Raw genomic sequence first — 24,285 nt, forward strand, 5'->3', positions numbered from 1 at the left:
AATATAAGAGATAATGTACAACATCCTCAATCTGGCCTAATTCACATAGGCAGAGGCATCCTTTTACTAGCCTGTATTGAAATAAAGCTGTTGCATAAGGAACAGCAGGCGTTTAACATAGCGACATCTGATTTCTTCTGTTGTTGGCCTATGGAATCAAAAGCAGATGAGAGATTCTGTTCCTTTCTGCCTTTTAATCACTGTTGTTCCTGCTGTCCTCCCTCCCTTTTTCACATTATCAATCTGTCCCTTTCTTCTGGCTTGTTCTCTTCCGCATTTAAGCATGCTACTGTTTCTCTTATTATCAAAAAGCTTTCCCTTGATTCATCTTCTCCCTCCTGAGTTGTAGTATTATGACAAATGAACTAAGAAAGTGAAGGTTGTTAAAGAAGTTTGCTCTACGCTATAGCAGATGATATTTCCCCCTTAAAACAGGATTGTTGTTTTCTGACAGCTGGACAGTAAGTATTTTATACTTGAATTTTGTTTTTTAATTAAAAAAAAAGGTTCCAAACTGATGAACACTTCCTGCAGGGGTAGAGAATATTTTTTGGCCCAGTGGATGAGTCTTATTTCACCACCACCCTGCAGGCCAGCTTTGATAGGTGGTTGGGGCCACTCACCTGCCAGTCAGCTGATGTTATGGTGATATCATGTGACTGAAAGGTCGGTGGTCCCACACACTTGTCCAAGTTGACCAGTGGGTTGGGCAAACTAGCACCCAACAAGTCTGAACTCTCTGCAAACTAACACCCAGCAAGAGGAACGATCTTTCAAACAACCAAATGGTGCCATCCTGGAAGAATTTATGACACCCTTTGACTTCAAAAAGATAAGGACCAGATCTCCTAAAAACAGGAATTTGGATCACATATTTTACAGGAGACAGCATGCTTATCTTAAAAATCCATCTGGTAAAACAGACCCCAAACCCTATATTTCAAAAGAAATCTTTTGATGCCCTTTGATGCTCCCTTTCTGACACTACCCCTCCCTAGCCCTATACAACTCTAGGTAACCAAAAATGTGTTGAAATTAATGATTTTGTCAGGGTGAAAATAGCACACTCTTGGCTTCAATGACCTCCTGAAGACTCTACACCACTCCATAGGAACATCAGCCCACCGCACAGTATATTAGACTTAGAAAAGCATGAGAACTCTGTGCCTAGCTGTAGGTTACTTTGAAAGGGTGAGCCAGGCTCTCGCTAGGCATAGAGGTCTGACTTTGAGTCTTGATGACCTCCAGGAAAGGTATAGTTCTTCGTTATTTCTTTTTCTTTCTGCCTTGCTCTGTGTACTTGTAATTTGGGTGAGAACTAGTTTGAAGCCCTTATAGCTTTAGCATGCGATTGTGTCCTTTAAGATATTGCCCTAACTAATATCAATTTATAATGTAAATTGAACGCTACATTTTTCTTGTTTCCTCTTTCAATAAACCAATGTTTATTTTATCTTTGTGTGTTGTTCTTGGGGTTTTTTTGACAGCGGGATCATAAACTCAACAACTGCTGTGCTCTCGAGGGTGCACTTGGGTCTCTAGTGGGGATTCACATGTACACATATTACAGTTTAATCTTGTTCCCTGCAGGGGATGCTTTGGCAAAGCAGCACCCACCAGGACTGAACTCTGTTCCCCCTACCCATCAGCTGACATGCCAAGTGATATCAGCTGATTGACAAGTGGGCATGGTTTGAGGGCTGCGTTGGAGCTATTGGCAGGCCAGAGTGATTGGCCGGAGATTCCTCATCCCTGACCTACTGGGAGTACATCCATTTGACTCAGCAATGCTAAACATGTTGAACATTTTGCTGTAAAAATGTGAATGCTCTAGTGAGTAAGTGGTTAGACATCACATGATATACAGGATCTAACTCTGAAATGAAGAATAAGGCCTTGTTCACAGATATATCAACTGGAGTGTCAATGGTCATATCCAGGCCTGGGTTTGCCTATGGCAGCTGCTGAAAGAAGCACTAACACCCAGCCTATGGGAGACTCTCAGACCCTAAAGTGAGTACTATGCTGTCAGCTTCAGGGCTGGGGGCTGGGCAGTAACAAAGCAGCGGGCAGTTAGCTGGGCAAGGCCAGGCAGATAATGGAGGCCGGCTGGCAGAAGAAAGGCTTGACAAACTAACCAGTAGCAGTGTCCAAGAGCATTGTCCAGGTAGGGAAGCAGAATTCAGAAAGCCAGGGGTCCAGTCCGAAGGTCTAGAGGCTAGCAACGGCGTTACACGTGAGGGGTCACAACTGACGTTGTAGTCAGCAGTCTGCCGCAGCCACGAACTGCCTTTTATAACAGACTGCCTAAGCCAGGTGCCCGTGATTAGTCTCCCAGCTGCTCAGAGCTGCTTGTTCTTAAATGACCCGACCTCTTCCTTCGTTGCTGTGCTACTCGCTGGCATCTCCTTTCTGCAGGGGGGAGGGGAGCCTCCTGTTCATGCCCAGAATCCGATTGAGGGGCTTCAGCCAGGTCCTGGACATTCTCCAGCTGGGGAAGAGCCAGAGTTGTGTCCTCAGCGGTTCCACTAGTTCCTTCTCCTGGGTGTCTGCCAACTCTGCCTCTTCCTCTTCCTCCAAGTCCTCTGAAGGGGCCATGACATATGGTCCCATAGGTGACACGAGGGGCTTTACAATTATATCGCACATGAAAGGCAGTCACTCAAGCATAAAAGCTTTAAAGTGAAAACATACTCAAAGTAAAACTACTTAAAAGATTTAAAAAGCAATACATTGAAATAACAACTTAGCCTGCTCTTGATCATAGGGCTGTGACAACATAATTAGGTAGCCCCCAATCAAGAGCCATGAGGAAAAATTACAAAAGGAAGTGATGGGAGACAAAATGTATAAGAAATAAATTAGCTTGATTACTGGGTTGGAGCCATGATATTTGAGATCACCTTGTCAGCTTAATTGGCGACAATTTATGCAGCTATATCAAATCTAACTAAGACATTAATAGGGGAAAGAGTTGTACTTCACGTCCTTGGGAACAATTAGCCCTTGCCTTTAGCGAGGGTATCTGGAAGACTCTGTATGCTGGAAAGCGTGTGCAATTTGTAAGGTTAATGATCTGCATTATTTATTATTACCTTTTCTCAATAGGGCCTGTTGCCATAATACCTTGAGCACAGTTCTGTAGTTCAAACTGATTGCACAATACCTGTGTACAGAGAATTAGTATCACTGTATAATATTCTTAGTCAGAGGTCTCTAATTATGTTCTCCTTCAGGTTTCCTGTACATTGTACTTTTTTCCTCTACCAAGTTTTTTTTAAAACAAAGAAATGAAAAGACTGATCCTTTAATTGTAGCAGTAGGGGCCTTTACATCAATGGAGCCTGTTCCTGTGGTAAACTGCCAGGAACTATTGTACCTTAGCTCTACCTTGCCATCTATGCGGCACCTTAAATGAACCCTTCTAAGTGAGCAGTAGCTGTGGTGCGCAGCTCAGCTGTACAGCTCTATTTGTGTGCAAAGATGGGGATGTGTGCCAGAGTAAGAGAAGACAAGTAAGAGAGCAGGATAAAATATAAAGCTGGCAAATCCAAGCTGGTTCCCTGAGCTGAGGCAAAAGGTTTTTATGCTCAATAAAGAGGTTTTTATTGCAAATGTGAAGGAGGAAAGGACATTTAAGAAAGATTAGCAATGAGGACTACCCAATTTCAACCAGGGTACCCAGTTTAAAAGTGCCAAGGATTCTGAGGTTCTTTTAGGTTCTGCATAAGAAGTAAGTGAAACCCATGAATCAGTTAGAACCCACGGAACGATAGTATACAAGAATGTTTTGCTGCACATACATGCAACAAGAAATCACAATTGGTTGCATGCACGCTCATGTGTACCATCATCACATTATGACATGCTCTAGTTTAATGGCAATTTTGAATTGCTTAGCTGAAAGACTTACAAGCAGGCAGCTGGAAACCAGACCGCAATCAGGGAAAGGATAAGGGAAGATGGTTGCCCATGCTGCACCAAAGAAGCAGATGTCAGGCAGCCATCTTGAGTTCTGACAGGAAAGCCAGGGAGAAGACACATCTACAGATGGAGGCATCCTAAACCCAGCTGTGGCTGGATATGGCCCATGGAGCTGGAACATGGAAACTCTGCTGGAGTTGGAGCATAGAAACACTCTGTGATATTCTGGGTTGTAAAGGCAAAGGCTTTAAGTTATGTCTATTTGCCCGGACTGGAGCACAGGGTGTGTTTTTAGAGACAGAAAAGAGGACTAGTGTTAGTTCCACTCAGGTTGCCCGGTGGGATCCCAGAAGCATGGTCTGCACCACAACAGGGTCAGAACACTGGCCAATTCCCATGGGTATGTCCTAGCAGGCTGGTTGGGGCAAGGATTCTAACAGCAGCAGGGGCTGTTAGAATGGAAATCAGATCCTTTGCTCTACTGCCATGCCAACTGCGCCTCCCTGAGATAATCAAATAAAGTTGTGGCCTCTTTGAATTCACAAATGTGTTTTGATTGTACTTATTCCCACCACCCCAAAGAGCCACATCCTGCACTTGCCACACAACTCTGTGTCATCTGTTTCCTCTTCAGAGGGACTTTAAAAGAATCTTACTTCACATGTAGATTATATTGAAACAGGCACGATCTGCTTTTGTACCAATTAAGAACTTCTTTTGGTTGATTAAAATCTGTTTCTCATTTTAAAGTAGAACTAAAAGCATAATTGTCCCACTCACATTTTGCTTCTCTGCATGTATTATAATTTGAATGATACAAAAATATTTGCAGTGTTAACTGAGTGTACTGCAGCCTGTGCTTTTCTGTGAACAACTGAAGGTCCTATAGAATTAGCTTCTGAGTATTTTAGAATATTGCATTATTATGACTGGACTTTCAAAATTTACCTTTGGCTTAATGGAATAATAAAATAATGCCAACAACATGATTGTTTTGTATGTGTATTTGCAAGCTGAAACTAGACTGATCTGACTCACGATCGCTAATGCACACTGGTCACTTTCAACCGCAGCAGTAATTTCAAGAAAACCACATTAATTAAAATAAACCACAAACTTTTCATGTTAGTTATTGCAGTGCTTCACGCTACATCACTCAAACCACTGCCTGATCCTCAGATAGGCAGAGTGGTTCATCACAGACAGAGAATTGGCCTTATACACAGACGACCTGCATTCAGATCCTTGCTGTAGGACATAGCACCTGTCCTTGGCTTGGGTTCCTCATCTCTAAAAAGGGATTAATGGCCATTTTAAGGGATTTTTTGCCAGAATTAAGAAGGCACTTCAGAAAATTATTACAGACAGTACACCTGATCCAAAAATAGTGCCCATTTTCCTACCACTCAGACTCAGCTCCTTCCAAAACAAGATAAATGCAGAGGTTTAGAATAATTTATCAGATTCTTAATCAGATCTTAATTCAGGGTATTTACCACAAACTACAATTTCTTTTCATGCAGAGTTGTCGGCTCTATCTCATGACTATATTGATAATTCTAACCAGGTAGAAGTTCACTACATTTCAGTGCGACCCTCTGGTCAACGTTCCAAACCACCTCTTTTAAAATGGTGTCAATGACTTCTGTAACACACACACAGAAAACAAGGAGGTGCACCATCCCAGAATGAGAGATTGCAGTTGTCAAGGGTTAGGAATGCTAGATAAGGAATCTTTCTTTTTTTCACAAGCAGAGCTTCTGAACTAAAATCCCATTGACAGAGTCCCATTGGTTTATTTTTAAAAAATTTCAGCATACAATACAGTTTAAAAAGGCTAAAATTCACACAGCCAACTAAAAAGAACAGTAAAACATAGAAGCAAAATAAAAATATATTGCAGATACAAAATCGATTAAAGCTTAGTGTAAATAAAATAAAAAGCCCCTAGGTTGGCATCAAAATGTCATCAAGGTAGGCTGCAGACAAATCTCTGTGGGGAGGGCACTCAACAGCTGGGGTGACACCAGCTAAAACGCCCTTTCATCAGTAGCCATTCACAGCACCTCATCTGGCAGGAGTGCCCAGAGAAGGGCCTTTAAAGAGGATCTGAAGGTTCAGATAAATACGTGGGGAGAGAATCAATCCTGGGTCCTAGACTTTATAGAGCTTTAAAGGCCAAGATCAGCACTCTGAACAGGGGGGCACAGAAATGGCCTGGGAGCCAGTTGGCGAACCACTGGGTTAAATTGTTCATACCGCCCCATCACAGTTAGCAACCTTGCATTAAATGACATTTCTAGACCATATTCCGAGGCAGTCCCAAGTATATCAGCAACCTTTCTTTGCATCAGTGCTTGAGCAATGGGGTGAACAATGTCTTCTACATACCTTTTAATTTCTGTTACTGTTCAGCTCTTGGGACATATCTCAGTTCACTCTTTACATTCTGGATCTCTGACAGATTTACAGCAGGGCCTGGTAGTTTCTTGGCCCCTGGGAGAGTCTTTTTCTTCTCTTCCTCTGAAGTTGCTGGAAGACTCTACAGGGAAAAAAATACACCGGGGGATGGTTTTGTTCTCACAATGACCCAGTTTGCATATAACATAAAGCCAAATGAAAGCTGTTCTTAGTTTACAGCTCATAGATTGTCTGGAGCAAGGCACACATAGCTGACCTGCTAAGCCAAACCATGGCTTAGCCCTTGGTAGTGCAGCAGCAGAAGGCGGGAGTACAGCAGCTGGGATATCCTCTCCAGGAACCCACACACTCATGCGTTTGCTTAGCATTATGTGTGATCTATTATGTGACAGATGTGACTCAAGGGCATGAAGGATAATGTGAGCTCACTGAAGAATATAAGAATAATTCTGCCAGGTCTTCCAGATGAGTACTTTACTGTTTACAGTAACCACATCACTTTTGAAGACCTATGGCCACACTGTGAGTACAAATAACAAACTTTAATTCTCTGGTGTCCACTGATTTCATCTGGCTAGTACTATAGTGGCAAATTCAGAAGTGCAGGGTCCCTTCATGTTAGTCACAGGCACTCCCTCCCTTATTTTGCTACTGGGTTGAGAAACAGATCCTTGTTAACACCTTCTCCCACAACAACAGATATCCCTAGGAGCCAATAAGCATGAAAGGGGAGAGTGTTAGGTGCTGAGAAGACTCTTCCCAATGGCTGACTCACCCCCTTTCACTCTGATTGACTCCAATCAGCAGGAAAGAACAAGGAAGCATGTTTGAAGACTTTTCTCAGTGGTTAACACACTCCCCTTGCATGCTGACTGTTTCATAGAATGCTGAAGGTATAGGGACCCTGCTCCTAAAAAAATAAAGGGTTTAAGACACACACCCCAAGACCCTGGATGGCTACACCGCTGCATCTGGCTATTCAAGGCTTAGGGATAGCGTAAATGTTATAGTAGTTACCCATTCATGTAGCATGTTCTGCTTCTCCCCTTTATAGCCTTTGTAGGAAGAAGGGAGAAGGAGAGAGATGACTATAACTTCTCCCAATAATTTTAGAATTCTTCCTGAGTCTCTTATTCTGTGGTCATCATTGACCACCTCCGCCTTTTTCTTATTTGTTGAGAACCCTGTTGATTCTGAAGCTTCTCCTTTCTAAAGGCAGCAAACAGAGCAGCAGCATGATGGGTACCCATTTTAATGATCAAAGTGTTTGTCAGTCTTGAACTGCCTATTAGCTACCGGGCTAAGTTCAAGGTGCTGCTTTTCATAGAATTATAGAATAGTAGAGTTGGAAGGGGCCTATAAGGCTATCGAGTCAGTGCAGGAATCCAGATATATAGCTTGGAACCAGGATACCTGAAAGATTGACTTACATCTTATATACTCAGTCGATCACTGTGTTCTGCAGATGAGGGCCTCCTCATCTGAGTTACCATCTCATCTGGAGGTCCATTCCACACAACATAGGAAGTGGACCTTTAGTGTTGTGGCACCTGCCCTGTGAAATTACTTCCCCTTAAATATTATAGAGGCACCATCTCTGTTGTCTTTGCGACACCTACTGAAGACCTTATCCCAACCTGCATCTGTGTTGGAATTGCTTTTTAAGATGTTTTAAATGTTTTTTTTAAAAAGATGTTTTTAAGATGGTTTGTTTTTAAGATGTTTTTAGAGTTTTGTCCCTTGTTTGCCACTCTGGGCTCCTTCTGGAAGGAAGGACAGAATAGAAATGTAACAACAAACTACTACTACTAATAAGAGTAATAATAATAATAAACTGGACTACAATAGACATGCTTTTTATTATTATTAATTTTTATTCAAATTTTCAAAAACAAGCAAACAAACAAAAAAACACAAAACAAAAACAATTATACAAACAAAAAAAAATAAAATGTTGACTTCCGATTTGTCGCAGATCAAACATAGGTCTACATATATAACAATCCTGTCTCTAAAATTATATTACAAAATCACTTTCCTCCAGTAGTTATCTTAATTAATCATCGAATCTCATAAACATTACTTTAATCTTTCCACAAAAAGTCCAAAAGAGATTTCAATTCTTTGAGAAATATATCTTTCAATTTTTCTCCAAATAAACATGTCGCTTAATCCATCTGATTCAAATCTGTTAGGTCCAATAATTTCAATAGCCATTCCTCCACTATCTATATTAATTCCAACTTCCATCTTCAATAATCCTGTTAAGTCCAGTAATTTCAGTAGCCATTCTTCCATTAACAGTATCCCATAATAATCTTGTTATCATAGCCATAATCCAAATAAACATATCAATTAATCCATCTCGTCAAATCTATTAAGTCCAATAATTTCCATAACCATTCTTCCATTATCAATATTAATTCCATCTTCCATCTTCAATAGTCCTGTTAAATCCAGTGGTTTCAGTATCCATTCATCCATTATCAGTATCTCATGATGATCTTGCTGTCATAACCATAGTCATATAACAAGAGTCTGATGGGAATTTCCCCCATCACAAATACGTCCTTGCCATCAAATCTGAATATGTTGCTGAAATATTGTTGTAAAGTCACTTCTCTGCTCTTCTTTTTTACAAAATGCACTGGCTCATCTCTTAAGAGTTTTTCCATTGTCACATATTTGTAATTAATTCCATAGATTTTTTCTATGTCAAGCTCCATCACATCATTCCAGTCAAGAACATTATCCAAGACGTTGATAACTTTATCACTAATATCTTCATTAGTTGCTTCAGAGACAATGTTGAATTCCAAACAGTAAACTTTATTTCTAACATCCGTAAACTCCAGATCTTTTTCCAATTCCTCATTTGTTCCAGTCTCCATGGCTTGTATCTTCCCTTTAATTTTTCTTTTCTCATCTCTAATCCCATCAAAATCCTCTTTCACAGAATCCCCTATTTTTTTAAACTCCTGCATCATTTTGCTAAGTTCAATTTTCATCTCCTGTCTGCCCTGTCTCAGGATTTGTTTCACTATCTCAAACTCACTCATTATTTTCTGAAACATAATTTCTTCCATGGTCTCAGTCACTTTCCTGGTTGTCATTCATAAAACCACAAAAACAAAAAATTATTTCAGCCACAATTGGGTTAATGTTTCAGGCTTGCAGACATCAATACAGCCTGCCTTATCTCATTATATATTCAGGAAAACAAAACAAGTTTAGTTCCCAGCTTCAAACAGTTAGTGGCATTGTGAGTAAGCAGATTCGTCAAAATGAAATAGACCAAAAAAAAATAGTTCCAGACATAATACTCCAAAGTTCATAAATCAAATTTGTTTATTTTTTTCCCTCCTCGAAATAAAAATCCCTCTTCCATTAATATCTTTAGAATGCACTTCCAGGCCCGCTTTTTGCAATAAAAACAAATATAAGCTTTGTTCGATTTCTTTCCTCCTTAGTTTCGTGAGTGAAAGCGAAAATTTTTAACTCACCCAGTTCTTTATAGCTGATGCATTGACAAATAGACTACAATAGACATGCTTGATTAGTACGTTCAGAACAAATGCTGGAATAAATCTGGTATCAAAGTAGTAAAGCTTCTGAGGTGAGTCTGTGACTTGACTTCTTTATGGTACTTTTAAAGGACCACATGCAAGTTTGGTTAAAAACAACAACCCCAAACCCTCTTATCCTACTTGTGGGTGGGGATGGATTATTTGTTACATCTTACATAATACTTTGTGGAGATGCCTCTTTCAGTATTACTGCTGGGCCTTCAACCCTATAGCATCTCACAAGAATGAACTGAGGCAAATTAACTGAAGAATATTTTAAAACCATTTTTAAATGCTATATATAGCAATTTCATAGCATTTTGAAAGTGAACTTCTTCAGATAATTATTCATTTCTTAAAATTCTATGAAATATTAATTTGTATCAGGGAATCCGGTGCATTTATAGAACATAAAATTGAACATTCCTAAAACTACAAATAGATCACAGGAATGACAGCAATATTTTTCTTCAAAAAATTACATATATTCAGATTTAAGAGAAATAATTTTTATCTTTCAGTACAAAGTTTTGATAAGATTTGATCAAGGGGAGCAACTAAGTACATGGGTTAAATTATTCTGGATTATCACACTAAGTGGCCAATTTAAAATTGTTCACTGAAATATAGTTCCATTCTGTAACTAAATAAGTGGAGCTATGGACTATGTGATGACTGTGCCATGATCTAGAAAGGTTCTAGTCCAGCAGTTCTTTTTAAAGCTGCTATTTAATTTCAGAAGTGCATGAAATATAGCAGTATATCTTACATTTTCTTTCAGTAAGTCCCATATAACTGAAATTAGAATTTGGCTTGACGTTTATAGAGTCAGTTATATATCTGGTGGTGGTAAACTACTTCAAGCAAGCAGATCTCCAGCTAAACAGACTGTGTTCTCATCTGAAATGTTCACACCTCCTACACAGTTTCCTTGCTTCTTGCCCTTTCACTTCATTTCGGGCTTTATCCAAAGATCTACCTACATTTCAGCCCACTGAAATCTACATGTATCCTCCAAGTACTCCAGTTACATAATCCATTTTGGGGTTTTCATAAAGTTCCCTTTGATAATTAAACTTAGAATCTAGGATCTTTTTAAAGAACGGACCTTTCTTTCTACCCTCCCCCTTCTTCTCTTAGTACTATCCTAGTACTAACACCAATGCAGCAACAGTATTGTGATATCCCATTTCTATATAATGCATGGAGGAAATCCTTGAGTAGTGGGATGAAATAATCTCTCATCTCTCTGCTGTCCTTTCTAAAAGTATGTATATTTTTGCATTCCTATTTTTGAAAAAGAGTAAGTTCAGTTTCCTAAAAAGCAGCATTTTTTATAAGGGAAAATGTAAAGTCTTGCAAGTTGGCAGGTTGCAGTTACATGGAAAACAGGTTTAACCATGTGAAAACCTGAAACTACTATGATGATAGTGATCCAACCAAAGAGAAATACTCATGGAGACCATGTGCTGAAACATGTCTGGGGTATCTCATACAATGACACAAAGCACCATGTTTACCTCTCTTCTGTTGAAATCATAAGGACTTAAAAATACTTAGTTGGCTAGATCATGCACTAATTAAATGAAATACTTTGTTGTCCCAATTTTTCTTAATGTCTTTACATATGCTTTATTATACAGCCACGAGAGTGGTTGTATAGTACAACCAGCGTGGATTTTTCACATTCCACAATGTTAAATTGAAAATACCACCCATGCCATTCTGATGCTTCCCATAAGCTCATTTCAAAACAAAACCTTAGAAAACTTATAGTCCTGAACTCAGGAACGCTTGCTTAACAACCCTCTGAATTTTCATGGCAATACCCAAAACAGTCAGAGAGAATTGAGAGTTCAAAGTCTAAAAAGAGAGAAAAAAACAACAGAGCCCTTTTGGACTTTTTTCTGTCAGAGTTCTCATAATCTGTTGAAATTCATTAAAAATCAGCCATGTTCACAGAGTACCTGTAATCCTACCACTGACCTTGCCCCATACTATGACCTTCATCTTATGCAGTTTAAAAGTTAAAAAAATGCCTGGATGATTTTTAGTTAATTTAAGAAATTTTGGCTTGAACTCTGTGATAATGTCGAGCATGCTCAGTAAGAACCAACAGTATTCTAAAAGCCAGACTCACAGCTGCTTGGCTTGGCTAATCAGGGGGCCACACCCACACCAGACTTTGATTTCACTTGAGACAGTCATGGCTTCCACCAAAGAATCCTGAGAAATGTACTTTATGAAGGGTGCTGAGAGGAGACTCCTATTCCACTGACAGAGCTCCAGCGGCCAGATCTGTTTAACAGTCAGCCATTCCGATCGAAGGTCTGTGAGGGGAACTGGGCATCTCCAAGCAACTCTCAGCACCCTTCACTAACTAGACTTCCCAGGATTCTTTGAGAGAAGCCATGACTGTCCAAAATGGAATAAAGGCCTGGTGTGGATGTGGCCAGGGACAGCTTTGGTTTAAATTTGGGTGGGAGGCTACATGTGCCTGCTGTAGAATAAAAAGGTGGGGGAAACCCTGAAAAGCTATGATACTGTTCACAATGTTTTCCTTTTGGAAAGGAAAGGGGCTTCCCCTCTGCCCAGTGCACACTCACCCAATCTCCTCCCCTCATCACCTCCCTGCCCCTCCCCCGGGTCAGTGTTGGACTATGACCTGGGAGATCAGGGTTTGAATCCCCACACAGCCATGAAGCTCACTGGGTGACCTTGGGCCATCCACTGCCTCTCTGCCTCAGAGGAAGGTAATGGTAAAACCATCTCTGAATACTGTTTCCCATGAAAACCTTATTCATAGAGTCACCAGAAGTCGGGATTGACCTGAAGGCAGTCCATTTCCATTTTCAAACATGATTGCACAGAAATAAATCCCATTGAACTCAAAAAGTATGCAAATGATTGAACCCACCCTCCCTCCTCCCTCCTATCCCCTCCCTCTTGCCCCCTCCCCTTCCTTTGCCACTCCCCATCCCCTTCCAATCCCCTCCTTCCCCTTCCCCTTCCTTCCTCTCCCCTTCCTCCTCTCCATGGTCAGTTTTACCTATCTAAAGCATGATTTCATGGGAGTAAATACCATTGAACACTATAAGCATGCAAATGATCAAACCTGCCCTCCCCTCTCCCTTCCTTTGCCTCACTCCAATCCACTCCTTCCCTTTCCCCCTCCCCTCCTCCTCCCCCATGGTCAGTTTTACCTATCCTAACCATGATTACATAGGAGTAAATCCCATTGAAAATAAGCATGCAAATGATCAGACCTGCCTATCGCCTTCTTCCCCTCTCCTCTCCCTTCCTCCTCCCCTCCCCTCTTCCTTCTTCCTCCTTCCCATTCCCCGTCCCCCCTTCTTCCTCTCCATGGTCAGTTTTACCTATCTTAAGCATAATTTCATGGGAGTAAATACCATTGAACACTAGAAGCATGCAAATGATCCAACCTGCCCTCCCCTCTCCCTTCCTTTGCCCCACTCCAATCCACCCCTTTCCCCCTCCCCCTCCTCCTCCCCCATGGTCAGTTTCACCTATCCTAAGCATGATGGCAGGGGAGTAAATCCCACTGAACTCAATACGCATGCAAATGATCAATCCATTCTCAGCAAACTTGCACAGAATCCCATTTCTTACCTCCCAGATTAAAAAGCAGAGAAATTCACTAATAGGCAAAAAATCTTGCAGTTTAAGAATGTACCTATAGCCTGCAAATATTTCTATCAAACTTTAAAAAGCAGGGAAATTGGGCAGCTATAGCGAATGCACCAGGGGAGCAGGAGACTTGACCTCCTCTCTGAGATATTGAAAATGGAAATGGACTACCTTCAAGTTGACTCCGACTTATGGTGACCCCATGAATAGGGTTTTCATGGTAAGTGGTATTCAGAGGTGGTTTACCATCGCCTTCCTCTGAGGCTGAGAGGCAGTGACTGGCCCAAGGTCACCCAGTGAGCTTCATGGCTGTGTGAGGATTCGAACCCTGGTCTCCCAGGTTGTAGTCCAGCACCTTAACCACTACACCACACTGGCTGTCTATGAAATATTGTACTTCTCTACAAATTTGTCAAAATGCAAACACCGTTTGGGTTGGTCTTTCACAGTCCAATCCACTTGCTGTGTAGATTGGAAGAATTTTGTAACATGTGCCCCTGAGCATATGGTGAGTGGTGGCAACACCTGCAATCAGCCCAAATAACAGAAACAAGACACGTGCTGTGTTTATCTTGTTTTAGCAGGGAGGAAGCAACAGTATTAAGGCAGTTGATATAGCTCAGACAGTCACTTTAAATATTCTTGATTTACTTTGCAATTTTAGTGAAGTTTCCTACAGGAAATCATTTTCTTTTGTTTCTATTTCTGTTAATATGTGAAGTACAGCAACACTTTGCAAAATGTACACTAAAAAAACTCCAAAAATAATTGTGGAATAATGGCACTGACTATTCTGCAGAATAGTCTCCAGTGGACATCAGGAGGGTCTCAATTTGCACAAAATAAAACAGTGGGAGGTAAAATATATTATAGCAAAATTCTAGGTGTGCTCTATGTTTTAATTGACCATGCCCACCTTGCCTTAAATAAAGTGGTTTAAACATAGCAGGCTGAAAACATGCATCCACTTTTTTCCAACAGCTAAGAGTCATTGCTGAAGTAGCAACATATTGTAATCAGTCTGATTTTACATCAAACTGCAGTTTCAGATTCAACTGTTAATGCACCCAAAATAGAAATAGAACATAACCTCCAATTTGAAACACAAAAGGCTGTCTTCACCATCATATGACATTGATTAATAAAAAGGCTTTAAAATTAATAAAAATAAATTTGATTTCTAGGATGAATAATGAGGGAAATATTTTTTTCTAGATTAGATTCTCTATAGAAACATTAGTAACACAGGAAAGAAGCAAAGTAAGAAAGCCACTGTGATGTTCTTGCTTGTAGGGTAAATATGGTAAGTGCTGTTTATATAGATGACATATGGTAAGTGGAGTGAAAGAGGAGGGGGGAGTACATGAGCAGTAGAATGCTGGATGATTGGCTGAGCGTTTGAATGGCTGGGAGTATAAATGGAAGAATGACAGTTGAATCGAGGTGGATGTTGGGAGTGTGGAGAAAGAGGTGTTTAAGGGTGGATGTTAGTAGGGTGGAGAAGAAGGTGTTTGGTGGTGGATGTTAGTAGGGTGGAGAAGAAGGTGTTTGGTGGTGGATGTTAGTAGGGTGGAGAAGAAGGTGTTTGGTGGGTGGATGTTAGTAGGGTGGAGAAGAAGGTGTTTGGTGGTGGATGTTGGGAGTGTGGAAAAAGGTGTTTGAGGGTGGAGGTCAGGAGTGTGGAGAAAGAGGGAGTTGGAGTTCTGATTAATAATAAGTCAAGTACAAAACAGGAATAAATGAAACCATACGCTTGTGAAACATTCTAAAACTAATCTTGTTATTTCTGATATTTAATAAATACTTATTTGGTTTACCAAAGGCCTGATCCTTGGCTGGGGGATATACATACCAGAAGGGAGGGCAAGGTAATTACCAAGGCTGAACAGAAACAGTATCTAATGGTGGTAGCGGTGAAGGGAGGAATAATAACAATTCAAGTATCCAGAGCAACCCAGAGTTGTATGCGTTATCTATAAAGATACAAGAGGGTTGGGAACAGCATGAGCACGCAGTCACAAAAGTAACCAGCTAGAGAGAGACTCAGGCAAAGTCTCTGGGAGTATTGGTTATAGGACGTGACTGGTGGTGCTGCCTAGCAGGCGGATCTAGTGAGATCTGTGCTAGAGCGGAGTGAGAAACCATATAAAGGACGGTCCGGACTGGTGGTATCCTTGGTGGTGCCTAGTGAAAGGCAGTAGCCACAAGCAGGTGGGAACCTGACAGGGAGAATCAGGGAAGGACGTCACAGCCACCAGCAAACATTCAAAAATATAATTCTCCATCTTTTGAGATGGCAGGTCTTGCCACCACTCATTACATACTCAGAGGCACATATTACCAAATTCTTCCAAGCTACACAGCAAGTGGATTGGACTGTGAAAGACCAACCCAAATTGTGTTTGCATTTTGACAAATTTGTAGGGCAGTGCAATATCTGAGAGAGGAGGTCAGGACTCCTGCTCCCCTGGTGCATTCACTATAGCTGCCCAATTTCACTGCTTTTTAAAGTTTGATAGAAATATTTGTTGGCTATAGGTACGTTCTTAAACCGCAAGGTTTTTTGCCTGTTAGTGAATTGTATTAGGAACGGGCAACTTCTGTATTCCCAGAGGCCACTGTATTTTCAAGACTGTCAGTTCGAGTGTATTTTGGTGCACAACCCAACTCCTTTCAGGAGTCAATGGGCTCATCTACACAGGGTTTTACTGTGTGTCTGGTGCTACTTGCATCCCATTTTAATTTGCATGGTTCACATGATGTTACTCTCAAACAGAAGCTATCACACAGTTTCCCCCTTGTAAAACTGTATTAACCCAATCCTTTGATAATCTGATAAGGGAAGGAAAAAACGTCTCCACTCCATATCTCTAGGGCTTGCAGTTGCTTTGCTCTGATACTTTTAGGTGGGTGTGTCAATCTTTCCCCTCTCCACACCCACTCCCTCCTCCTCCCTTCTTTCATTTCATTTCCTGTGGGCTGAAGAGAAACTTCCACTGCTCTCCCCCGTTCTGCTGGCATTTTTTAAGTTGCTGCAAATGGTGCCTTTATTTTCTTTTCCCCTTAACTTGTGCTCAAAAGCATAACACTGCTCAAACAAGGATTTGTATTTCAGTTGTATTGCACCAGTGAAAATACAAAAAAATGCACTTCTGGGTTGTTGTTTTTTAAATGAAACTTACTGGTAGAACAAACTGAGCATGCTCGGTTGCCAGGTAACCAGGGGAGTGGCAGTGTTAAATTAGAGGGTGTGGTCTTTAGGAAACTGCGTGTTTTATGCTTCCCCTGAAGTGTGACTAGAAAACACCATGTTTGCAGCTGGCATTGAGCCCTTCTGTGGACTGTGCAAACAGAAAATGGAGGTAAAAAACAGTGTCTTTAGCACAAAGTTATACTCCCGTGTGGAGAACCCCAATATTCAAGTCATCACTTAGCAGTAAAGGATTCACAGTTTTGGGGTACACATCAGTTATGCTTAAGGCACCATGTACAAAACCTACCCAAAAAAGTTAACACTGAAGTGAAGAATATCTCTACCTCACACCAGTTTTGAAAAGTTTTCTAACTTTTTACTTTGGCTCAGTTAAAATGGAGAAGGATTCCTGATAAAAATGCTCAGGGGCCAGACCTTGTTCTCAGATCATTCCCTGCCTTTGTCTGACTTTATAAAATGCAACCCACTCACTGTCTTGGCTGAGTCCACCTCCACCACTAAGCTGCTATTAACTAGAAAACAAAAAACATAAAAGCATTCAAATACACTCCATTTGAACGCTGGGGAGGGATTTGGAATAGGGCCTCTGCTATTGTGTGTGTGTGGGCAGGGGTTAGACCTACCTTTGCTATACACTGAGGTTCTTTTGCAAATTGGGACTATTTGCAGTTGCTTTTACCTTAGGCAATCCAATCATGGATTTACCATGTAATTTGTAAGAAAAGAATAGTAATGTTTCCAGATTGCTTAGGATCTCTCTCTTGGTCCCCATCTGTACTATACATTTAAAGCAGTACCATACCACTTTAAACAGTCAAGGCTTCCCCAAAAGACTTCCCTGGGAAGAGGGACTGATGGGCCATAACTGTTTACAGTGGTATGATACTTCTTTCAATGTATAGCGCAGATGAGCCCTTGCTTTTGGACTGCAACACCTATCAGCACTTTGGAACCAGTTTTGTATTTAATGCTGAATTTATGTTGCGTCCATAAACTGACCCCCAAATGCAACCAACTTTTGTGTATGTTAACTGATTGTGTGAGAACAGAAAGAATGGATTTGTACTGATGTATCATTATATGGCTTCTTAAGATAACGAAGGATGAAATTTGACCCAGCAGCTAAAGACTTAAAACAGGTTAAGACATATATTGCTCTTACCTCATCTGGTTCAGTACATTCTTTTCTTTTCGGCGGCTGACCTGCCCCGGGTAAAAGTGCTCCCATTGGAATGCTGATATTAGCCTGGAAGTTAGAGATCATATCTGTGCATCATCAGAATATACAGTTGTACTTCCACTAAAACTGTAGGAATGGATGGGATTTCCAAAAACAGCAAGATTGAATTACTATGGGTGATATTCAATGCTAGTCCTACTCAGAGTAGACCCACTGAAATTAATAAGCATGACTAACTGAGGTTCATTAATTTCAGTGGGTTTGCTCTGAGTAGTTGAATACAGCCCTATTTTCCAACTCATCTATTAAAATATGTGTTTGCATTTGTCTGTCTGGGCTGTGTGGGTCTAGCAGCAGACTTGCAACTGGGCCTTGTTCATGTGAAGGCAAGGTTGGATTGAACCTGGGGCTCCACATGTCATTCGCTCAGTTCAAGATGGCCACTTACACATTGTCAAAAATGAGACGATGCATCACCCAAAAAGAAGTCAAAAGGTGATGCAAATTTGCATTGTATTTGCTTATACAAATTTCAATGTATAGATGCAAATTTAGAAAGAGTGGCTATAATTTACATAGAAATACAATACATATCACTGTAGTGGGGAAGGCTGTGTCCAGGTAATCCTTGTGGGTGCTCAGTCTGCTGTCCAGGTGCTAATTGCTGATGGGCGGCTTCAAGGGCCCTGCTTTTCTTCATTCTGGTTCTTTATCTTTAAACTGGACAGCTCTTCAAATAGAGGACTCTCCTCTGACAATACTTCAAATAAAGGACTGTCCTCAGTAAAATAAGACACAAGCAACAGAACTTGGAAAAGTTACTTTTTTGAACTACAACTCCCATCAGCCCAGTCCAGTGACCATGCTGGCTGGGGCTGATGGGAGCTGTAGTTGAAAAAGTAACTTTTTCAAGCTCCAGCAAATCCCACTGAATGCAAAACTCCCTCCCAAGAATGTGTCCATATGATTGCAACTTTCATCTCCTCTGCGGTTTTTTTTATGCAATAGGCATGATCCAAGCAAACAGAAACACATGCTTTAGTTTCCCACCGAAAAGAGTAAGACTTCAAAGTGTTTCAATCTGGCTCGCATGACTGAAGTGTTCCATTTAGACAGACTGAGTAGTTAGGTATAAAAAACCAAACTACCTAACATTGATTTAATACTACAGCTAAATGAACAGGAAGAAACCCCTTGAATTCTACAACAAGGAAACTTACGGTGCAATCCTATATGCGCCTACTACGAGGTAACCCCCCACTGTGTTTCAATGGGACTTACTCCCATGTAAATGTTTACAGCAGGGGTGGCTAACCTTTTTTTGTCTGAGAGCTGCATTCATCCTTGACCAACCATCAGGGGCAAGGGGTGAATGCCAGTGGCGAGTGTGGCCACCCCACACTCTCCCATACATACTCTTGCATGTGTGTGCTCTCTCTCATGCATGCACAGGCACAGGCACACAACCCCCTCTGCTCAGCTGATTTGTGCAGATTAGCAGAGGAGGGAAGGGTGTCACTCCCTTATCACTTGTCAAATGATTGGTGTGATCATCAGGGACTTTGCAAGGTCTTTGGGGCAGGGAAGGGAAATTTGTGGGGATGGGGGTAGGGGGGGTGGATCAGGCTCCCAAACTAGAGGTCAGCAACCTCTGGTGCATAGGATATCAACACTGCATTGAACCCAATGAGGCTTACATCTGACTGGGCGTGTGTAGGATTACACTGTCACTTTCTTTAGTTGGAATAGGTTGTGAAAGTTAAGGAAATCTGTGTATATACACACACATGCACTGCACAATATGCAATTCTGCTTTCAAGGTTCGTGCCTTATAACAAGCAAACAAACAAATTGCCAAGGCAAGACGATGCATAATTGTGATAAAACAAACCAACTCACATTGTTCTAAATTGTTAATTGGGAATTCTTGATGGATAATTCCCTTAAGTGGATAATAATAAGGCTGCAAACTAAATTAAGTTCACTGCACTTAGTGAAATGTCATGTTTAATGGTCTTAAAACATTTATTTCAATGTGCTTAAGAGAATTGCTTATTGAAAAGTACATAATAATGCCTTGCTATTTATCAAAATGTAGATTCCTTACGCTTATAGAATGCAGTGCAGATTAAACCAATTTAAAATTTTAAATAAATATAACGCTCTACCGCATAATCTTTTTTGAGTATTTTTATTAAAAGAAAAAGGCTCCCATTGTTTCATTGACTGATGTTTTGTGTACTGCAATCTATAAATAAAAGTTGTTTTTGCAAGCCATTGGTAGACATTTTTCTGCTTGCTTTAAGAGAGAAGCAATCATCCTGCCCATTTAAATCTTCACAATGTATGCTTTTTTGTTTGCCTAGCCACAATAAATACCTCTGTGTGATAGAAAATTAATAATATATGAATCCATTTACTACCAGGAAACAAATATTTTCTGTCTTCAAAAGCAATACAGAGTTGCAACTATAGTTATTTCATGCCTCTGACAGCGATACTGGATACCAAGTTCATAGGCCGTAATTCAGAAGGCTGTGGACAGAGTGGGAAGGGGAAAAAGGTTCACTTCGTAGCACATGGATTGCAGGTCGTGCACAACCAATGTCCACAGAGCAATGTAAAATAGGTTTATAAAAGTCAAACAGATTTTCTAAATGTATTTCTTCAGTAAGCTGGTTGCACGAGGGAAAAAACATATTTTGTGTTTATATCTGTGGAAAATGAATTTCCTAACAGTCCTGAGAAACAAATGCAGACATCCTGTTCTAAACCATGGGTTGCCAGTTGTATGTTTGGAACCTCAAACTAAGGTGTGTGCTGTTAACTATTGCTAGTGGAAACATTGGGCCAAATCGAATGAGCATATCTGGGCTTAATGAACTAAGCTAAGGTGCGATATGCACTAGCCTTTTGCTGTTCACTGACAGCCCCTTTCCTCCACCCTTTGTGACACACAGCAATCAAACGATGGTCATTTAGTTACTGGAAAACTATGAGGTTTCAGACAAACTAGAATTTAAATCACGGTTTGAAGTTGGTCTAAGATTCTGGCTTGTTCCGAACTTGTAACCATAGTTTTCCAGTTCAGATTAAACAAGGAACTGTGGTTAATTGGAGACTTTCAATTTAGATGACTGTGTGCCATGACTGGAGAAGAAACAGGGCTCTGTGTGCAGTTGAAAGGCTTGTTGGTTAAATAAGCCAAGTTATGATCATCCAAATGTGCTCATAGTGGTACTACTAGAACTTTATATTTACCTACACCCTCATATTATTGATAGCACTAGTAAGCATATTTCTATTTTTACTACATATCATACATTCCCGTTCCGTGCCTGGTACTGCAGGCAAAGGGGCGAGCTTGCGGCCGCTGCCGAAGCACAGGCCGCCATCAGGGGGTGTGTGTGTGTGTATGCGGCGCGCCGGCGCGCCGGCATAACACGCAGAAAGGAGGCGGGGCGGCTGAAGGCCATTTAAGGCCACTCCACCAGCCTCCCGCCCTCCTTTGAATTTTGGCGGCGACAGAGCTTCGGCTTCAGCGGCGCGGCGCGGCTCCTTTCCCTTTGCACGTGGGCCTCCGGAGGCTTTTCTGAGGCCAGGCCAGGTGCTCGGCGGCGATCGCCCCCCCCACGCCCCCTCGGGAGACAGGGAGGCAGCGGCAGCGAGGGTGGGCATAGCGGAGCTTGGCGGCGGCGTCGAAGCCTACACGGCCAGGCCCCGGCGGCGGCGGCGGCGGCGGCTCGCTCGCCAGCGCACGTGGCTTCCTAGGGCTCGTTTTTGGGGCAGTGCGGTGCGGTGGCGAGGCCCCTGGCTCAGCAGTTTGGCAGCAGGGAGCCCTCGGCCATGGGAGTCCCTCCAGCAGCGGCAGGAGGCATCAGCAGAGCCTGTGGCGCGGCGCAGACGACAGCAGCAGCGACTGACCACAGCGGCGGCAAGGCCTAGCGGCAGCGGCGCTACTCAGGCAATGCGGCCCTGTGGCTGCTTTCTTTGTAGGATAGCTACAGGGGGATCCCTGTGGGAGGGTGGGAAGGTTATTGCCCCTTACTCACCCCATAGTAAAGGAATTGGGTTCCAGCCCCATCACCCCCCCCAAGTAGGCACTTGTTGGCCCAGGCGGCCTGGATCGCTGGGGTTGGATAAGGGGGCCTATCTGTAGGTGGCCGGGGTGTGCGGGGTTAGGAGAGGGCACTGTCTGGCTGGGCTGTGAGGGTGCTGGTCCCCCTTTAGGGACCCCCAAGCTGACCACTCCTTATTTCTGGGGAGGCACTCCCTCCCTCTTGCTTTGGCAATGGAGCATAGGCCGTGGGGGGGTCTTTAGTTGAAAGGGATTGACCTGGCTAAGCTCCAGCTCAGGATGCCACCCAAAAAGGGCAAGGAGGGCCGAAAGGGAAGGGAAGGCCCCCCAGGGCGGAGGGTAGACGCCCACCCCCATTCATGATAAAGGAGAACAGTAATGTTATCTGCCTCCTCTGTGCAAGACATTTTCCTGGCTGTCATAACCTTTGCTCTCAAACAGAGGCTGAGCACAGATTTTGGAATATGCTTTTTAAAAGTAGGAGCTAGACCACAACAGAGCAAATGCGCAATTGCAACACAGCTGTATATGACACTCTCCTCTATGTTTAAACGCATTGTTTTCGATAAAGAAGCATTCCCACCTTTATTATCCTGCACCCAGATAAGCCCCGTCACACCCCCCATTAGATGCACCCAGATAAGCCCCGTCACACCCCCCATTAGGTACACCCAGATAAGCCCCGTCACACCCCCCATTAGGTCACTTGGTGGCCCAGGAGGCCTGGATTGTCTGGGGCTGTACGGGGGAGCCAATTGGGTGGTGACTGGGGGGTGCAGGGTGAGAAGAGGGCACAGTCCGGCCAGGCTGTGAAGGTGCCAGGGCCCCTCTAGTGCTCCCTCACGCTTACCACCTCTCCTTTCTGGATGAGGCACTCCCCTGGCTTCTGCAACAGGGCATAGGCCGGGGGCTTTAGCGGAAGGGAATAGACCTGGCTACACGCTCAATCTCAGGATGCCACCCAAAAGGGGCAAAGTGGGCCGAAAGGGGAGGGCAGGGCCCCCAGGGCGGAGGGTAGATGCCCACCCCCAGCTGTGGAGGAGTGGAACATAGCCAATGCAGGAGACACTTCTATTGGGGGTCCCTTGCCCACTACAGAAGGTGAAATAGGAGTAGACTCCTCTTCTTGATACTGAAGTGTATTTTTAGTTTAAACCAACTGTTGCTATTCATTTACCAAGTACCTAGAGAGGTGCTGGGCTATCGGGCAGCTGGACAGCCATCTGTGGGGATGCTTTTATTAAGGGATGTACTGAAAAGGCCATTCCACTTCCACACTGTCTTTGCAAACCAGGAAAGTTTGGAGATGCTCTGTCATAACGTAGCAATATTCGGAGATATCATATAATGGTGGCCTCTATGGCATGCACCATTAAAATGGCAGCCGCAAGCAGTGAACGCTGTGGGTGATGTTTCATCCCAGAGCATTTAGGGAGAAACATGTGGCCATCAGTTGGAGGCCATTTGGAGTGGAGCTATGCAATGTAATGACAAAGAGCAGAGGCTTTTGAGGAGGGCAGGTGGCAGCCACAGGCAGAAAGGAGGCTGCAGGAGCCAGTAGGGATCCCAATTAGTGCTGCAACTTCACCTCCAAAACTACCTCACTTCCGCAAATGCACAGGGAGCTCATCCCCTCTTTTCACTGTCAAGCTTCTCCTCCCCAAATACGTTCTTCAAAACCCTGCGATATTCTGAGTAAACATAATTGGGATTCTGCTGTATGGGCACAATCATGGACGCCCTTCCATGGGAAGAAGTAACAATACACTCGGTGGGATTTTCTCATAAGTAAATGTGCATAGAATTGATCCACGTCATATTTCTCTGAGTAAATTATCTAAACATAAGGGAATTCTTTGCAGTAATCATGTACAGGCTGCACGTTTGCTTGCATCTTCTCTTTAGCTAGTTTGCAAACTGACTGTAGATAAGGTGGCCACCCTTGTTTTACAGGCCACTAGTCCTGTGCTTTTAAGAGTCAGTTGATCTGCAGACATTAGAAGATGACACTGCTCAACTCCATCTAACAACTGCTGGATATGAACCCGCAATTAAACACGCCAGAAGTATAGCAGAGGCTGCTCAAGAAAAGTGCCCCTTCCCAGCTGGCAGACTGCCCGGTTTCTGGGGAGACTCATTTTATGATGCAGTTTTTCTTTATTAGGTTGTTTTCTGGATCCTATACTGTGGCCCCCGGCTTGCCCTTATGGCCGGCAATTTTAAATCAGCCTTAGGTACATACACTTGGGCAGGG

At 42.5% G+C, this 24,285-nt stretch overlaps 2 protein-coding genes across 4 annotated transcripts in view; one reads left to right on the forward strand and one right to left on the reverse strand.

Annotated features, from left to right (window-relative positions):
• MBTPS2 (membrane bound transcription factor peptidase, site 2) overlaps nt 1-24,285 on the forward strand; it is a 129,936-nt gene that overhangs the window by 45,885 nt on the left and 59,766 nt on the right. The gene's annotated exons all lie outside the window — the stretch shown is intronic.
• SMPX (small muscle protein X-linked) overlaps nt 1-24,285 on the reverse strand; it is a 54,816-nt gene that overhangs the window by 19,813 nt on the left and 10,718 nt on the right. For all 3 annotated transcript variants that reach the window (XM_061627294.1, XM_061627292.1, XM_061627295.1), the window contains exons 3-4: nt 17,936-18,019; nt 6,316-6,466 (exon numbers count right to left, since the gene is read on the reverse strand). In XM_061627294.1, coding sequence (XP_061483278.1) covers nt 6,329-6,466; nt 17,936-18,019 — 222 coding nt within the window. In that variant the 3' untranslated portion in view covers nt 6,316-6,328. The remainder of the gene's footprint in view (nt 1-6,315; nt 6,467-17,935; nt 18,020-24,285) is intronic.

The sequence above is a fragment of the Rhineura floridana genome, chromosome 5 (genome assembly GCF_030035675.1).
Source record: "Rhineura floridana isolate rRhiFlo1 chromosome 5, rRhiFlo1.hap2, whole genome shotgun sequence".
Lineage (NCBI taxonomy): Eukaryota > Metazoa > Chordata > Lepidosauria > Squamata > Rhineuridae > Rhineura > Rhineura floridana.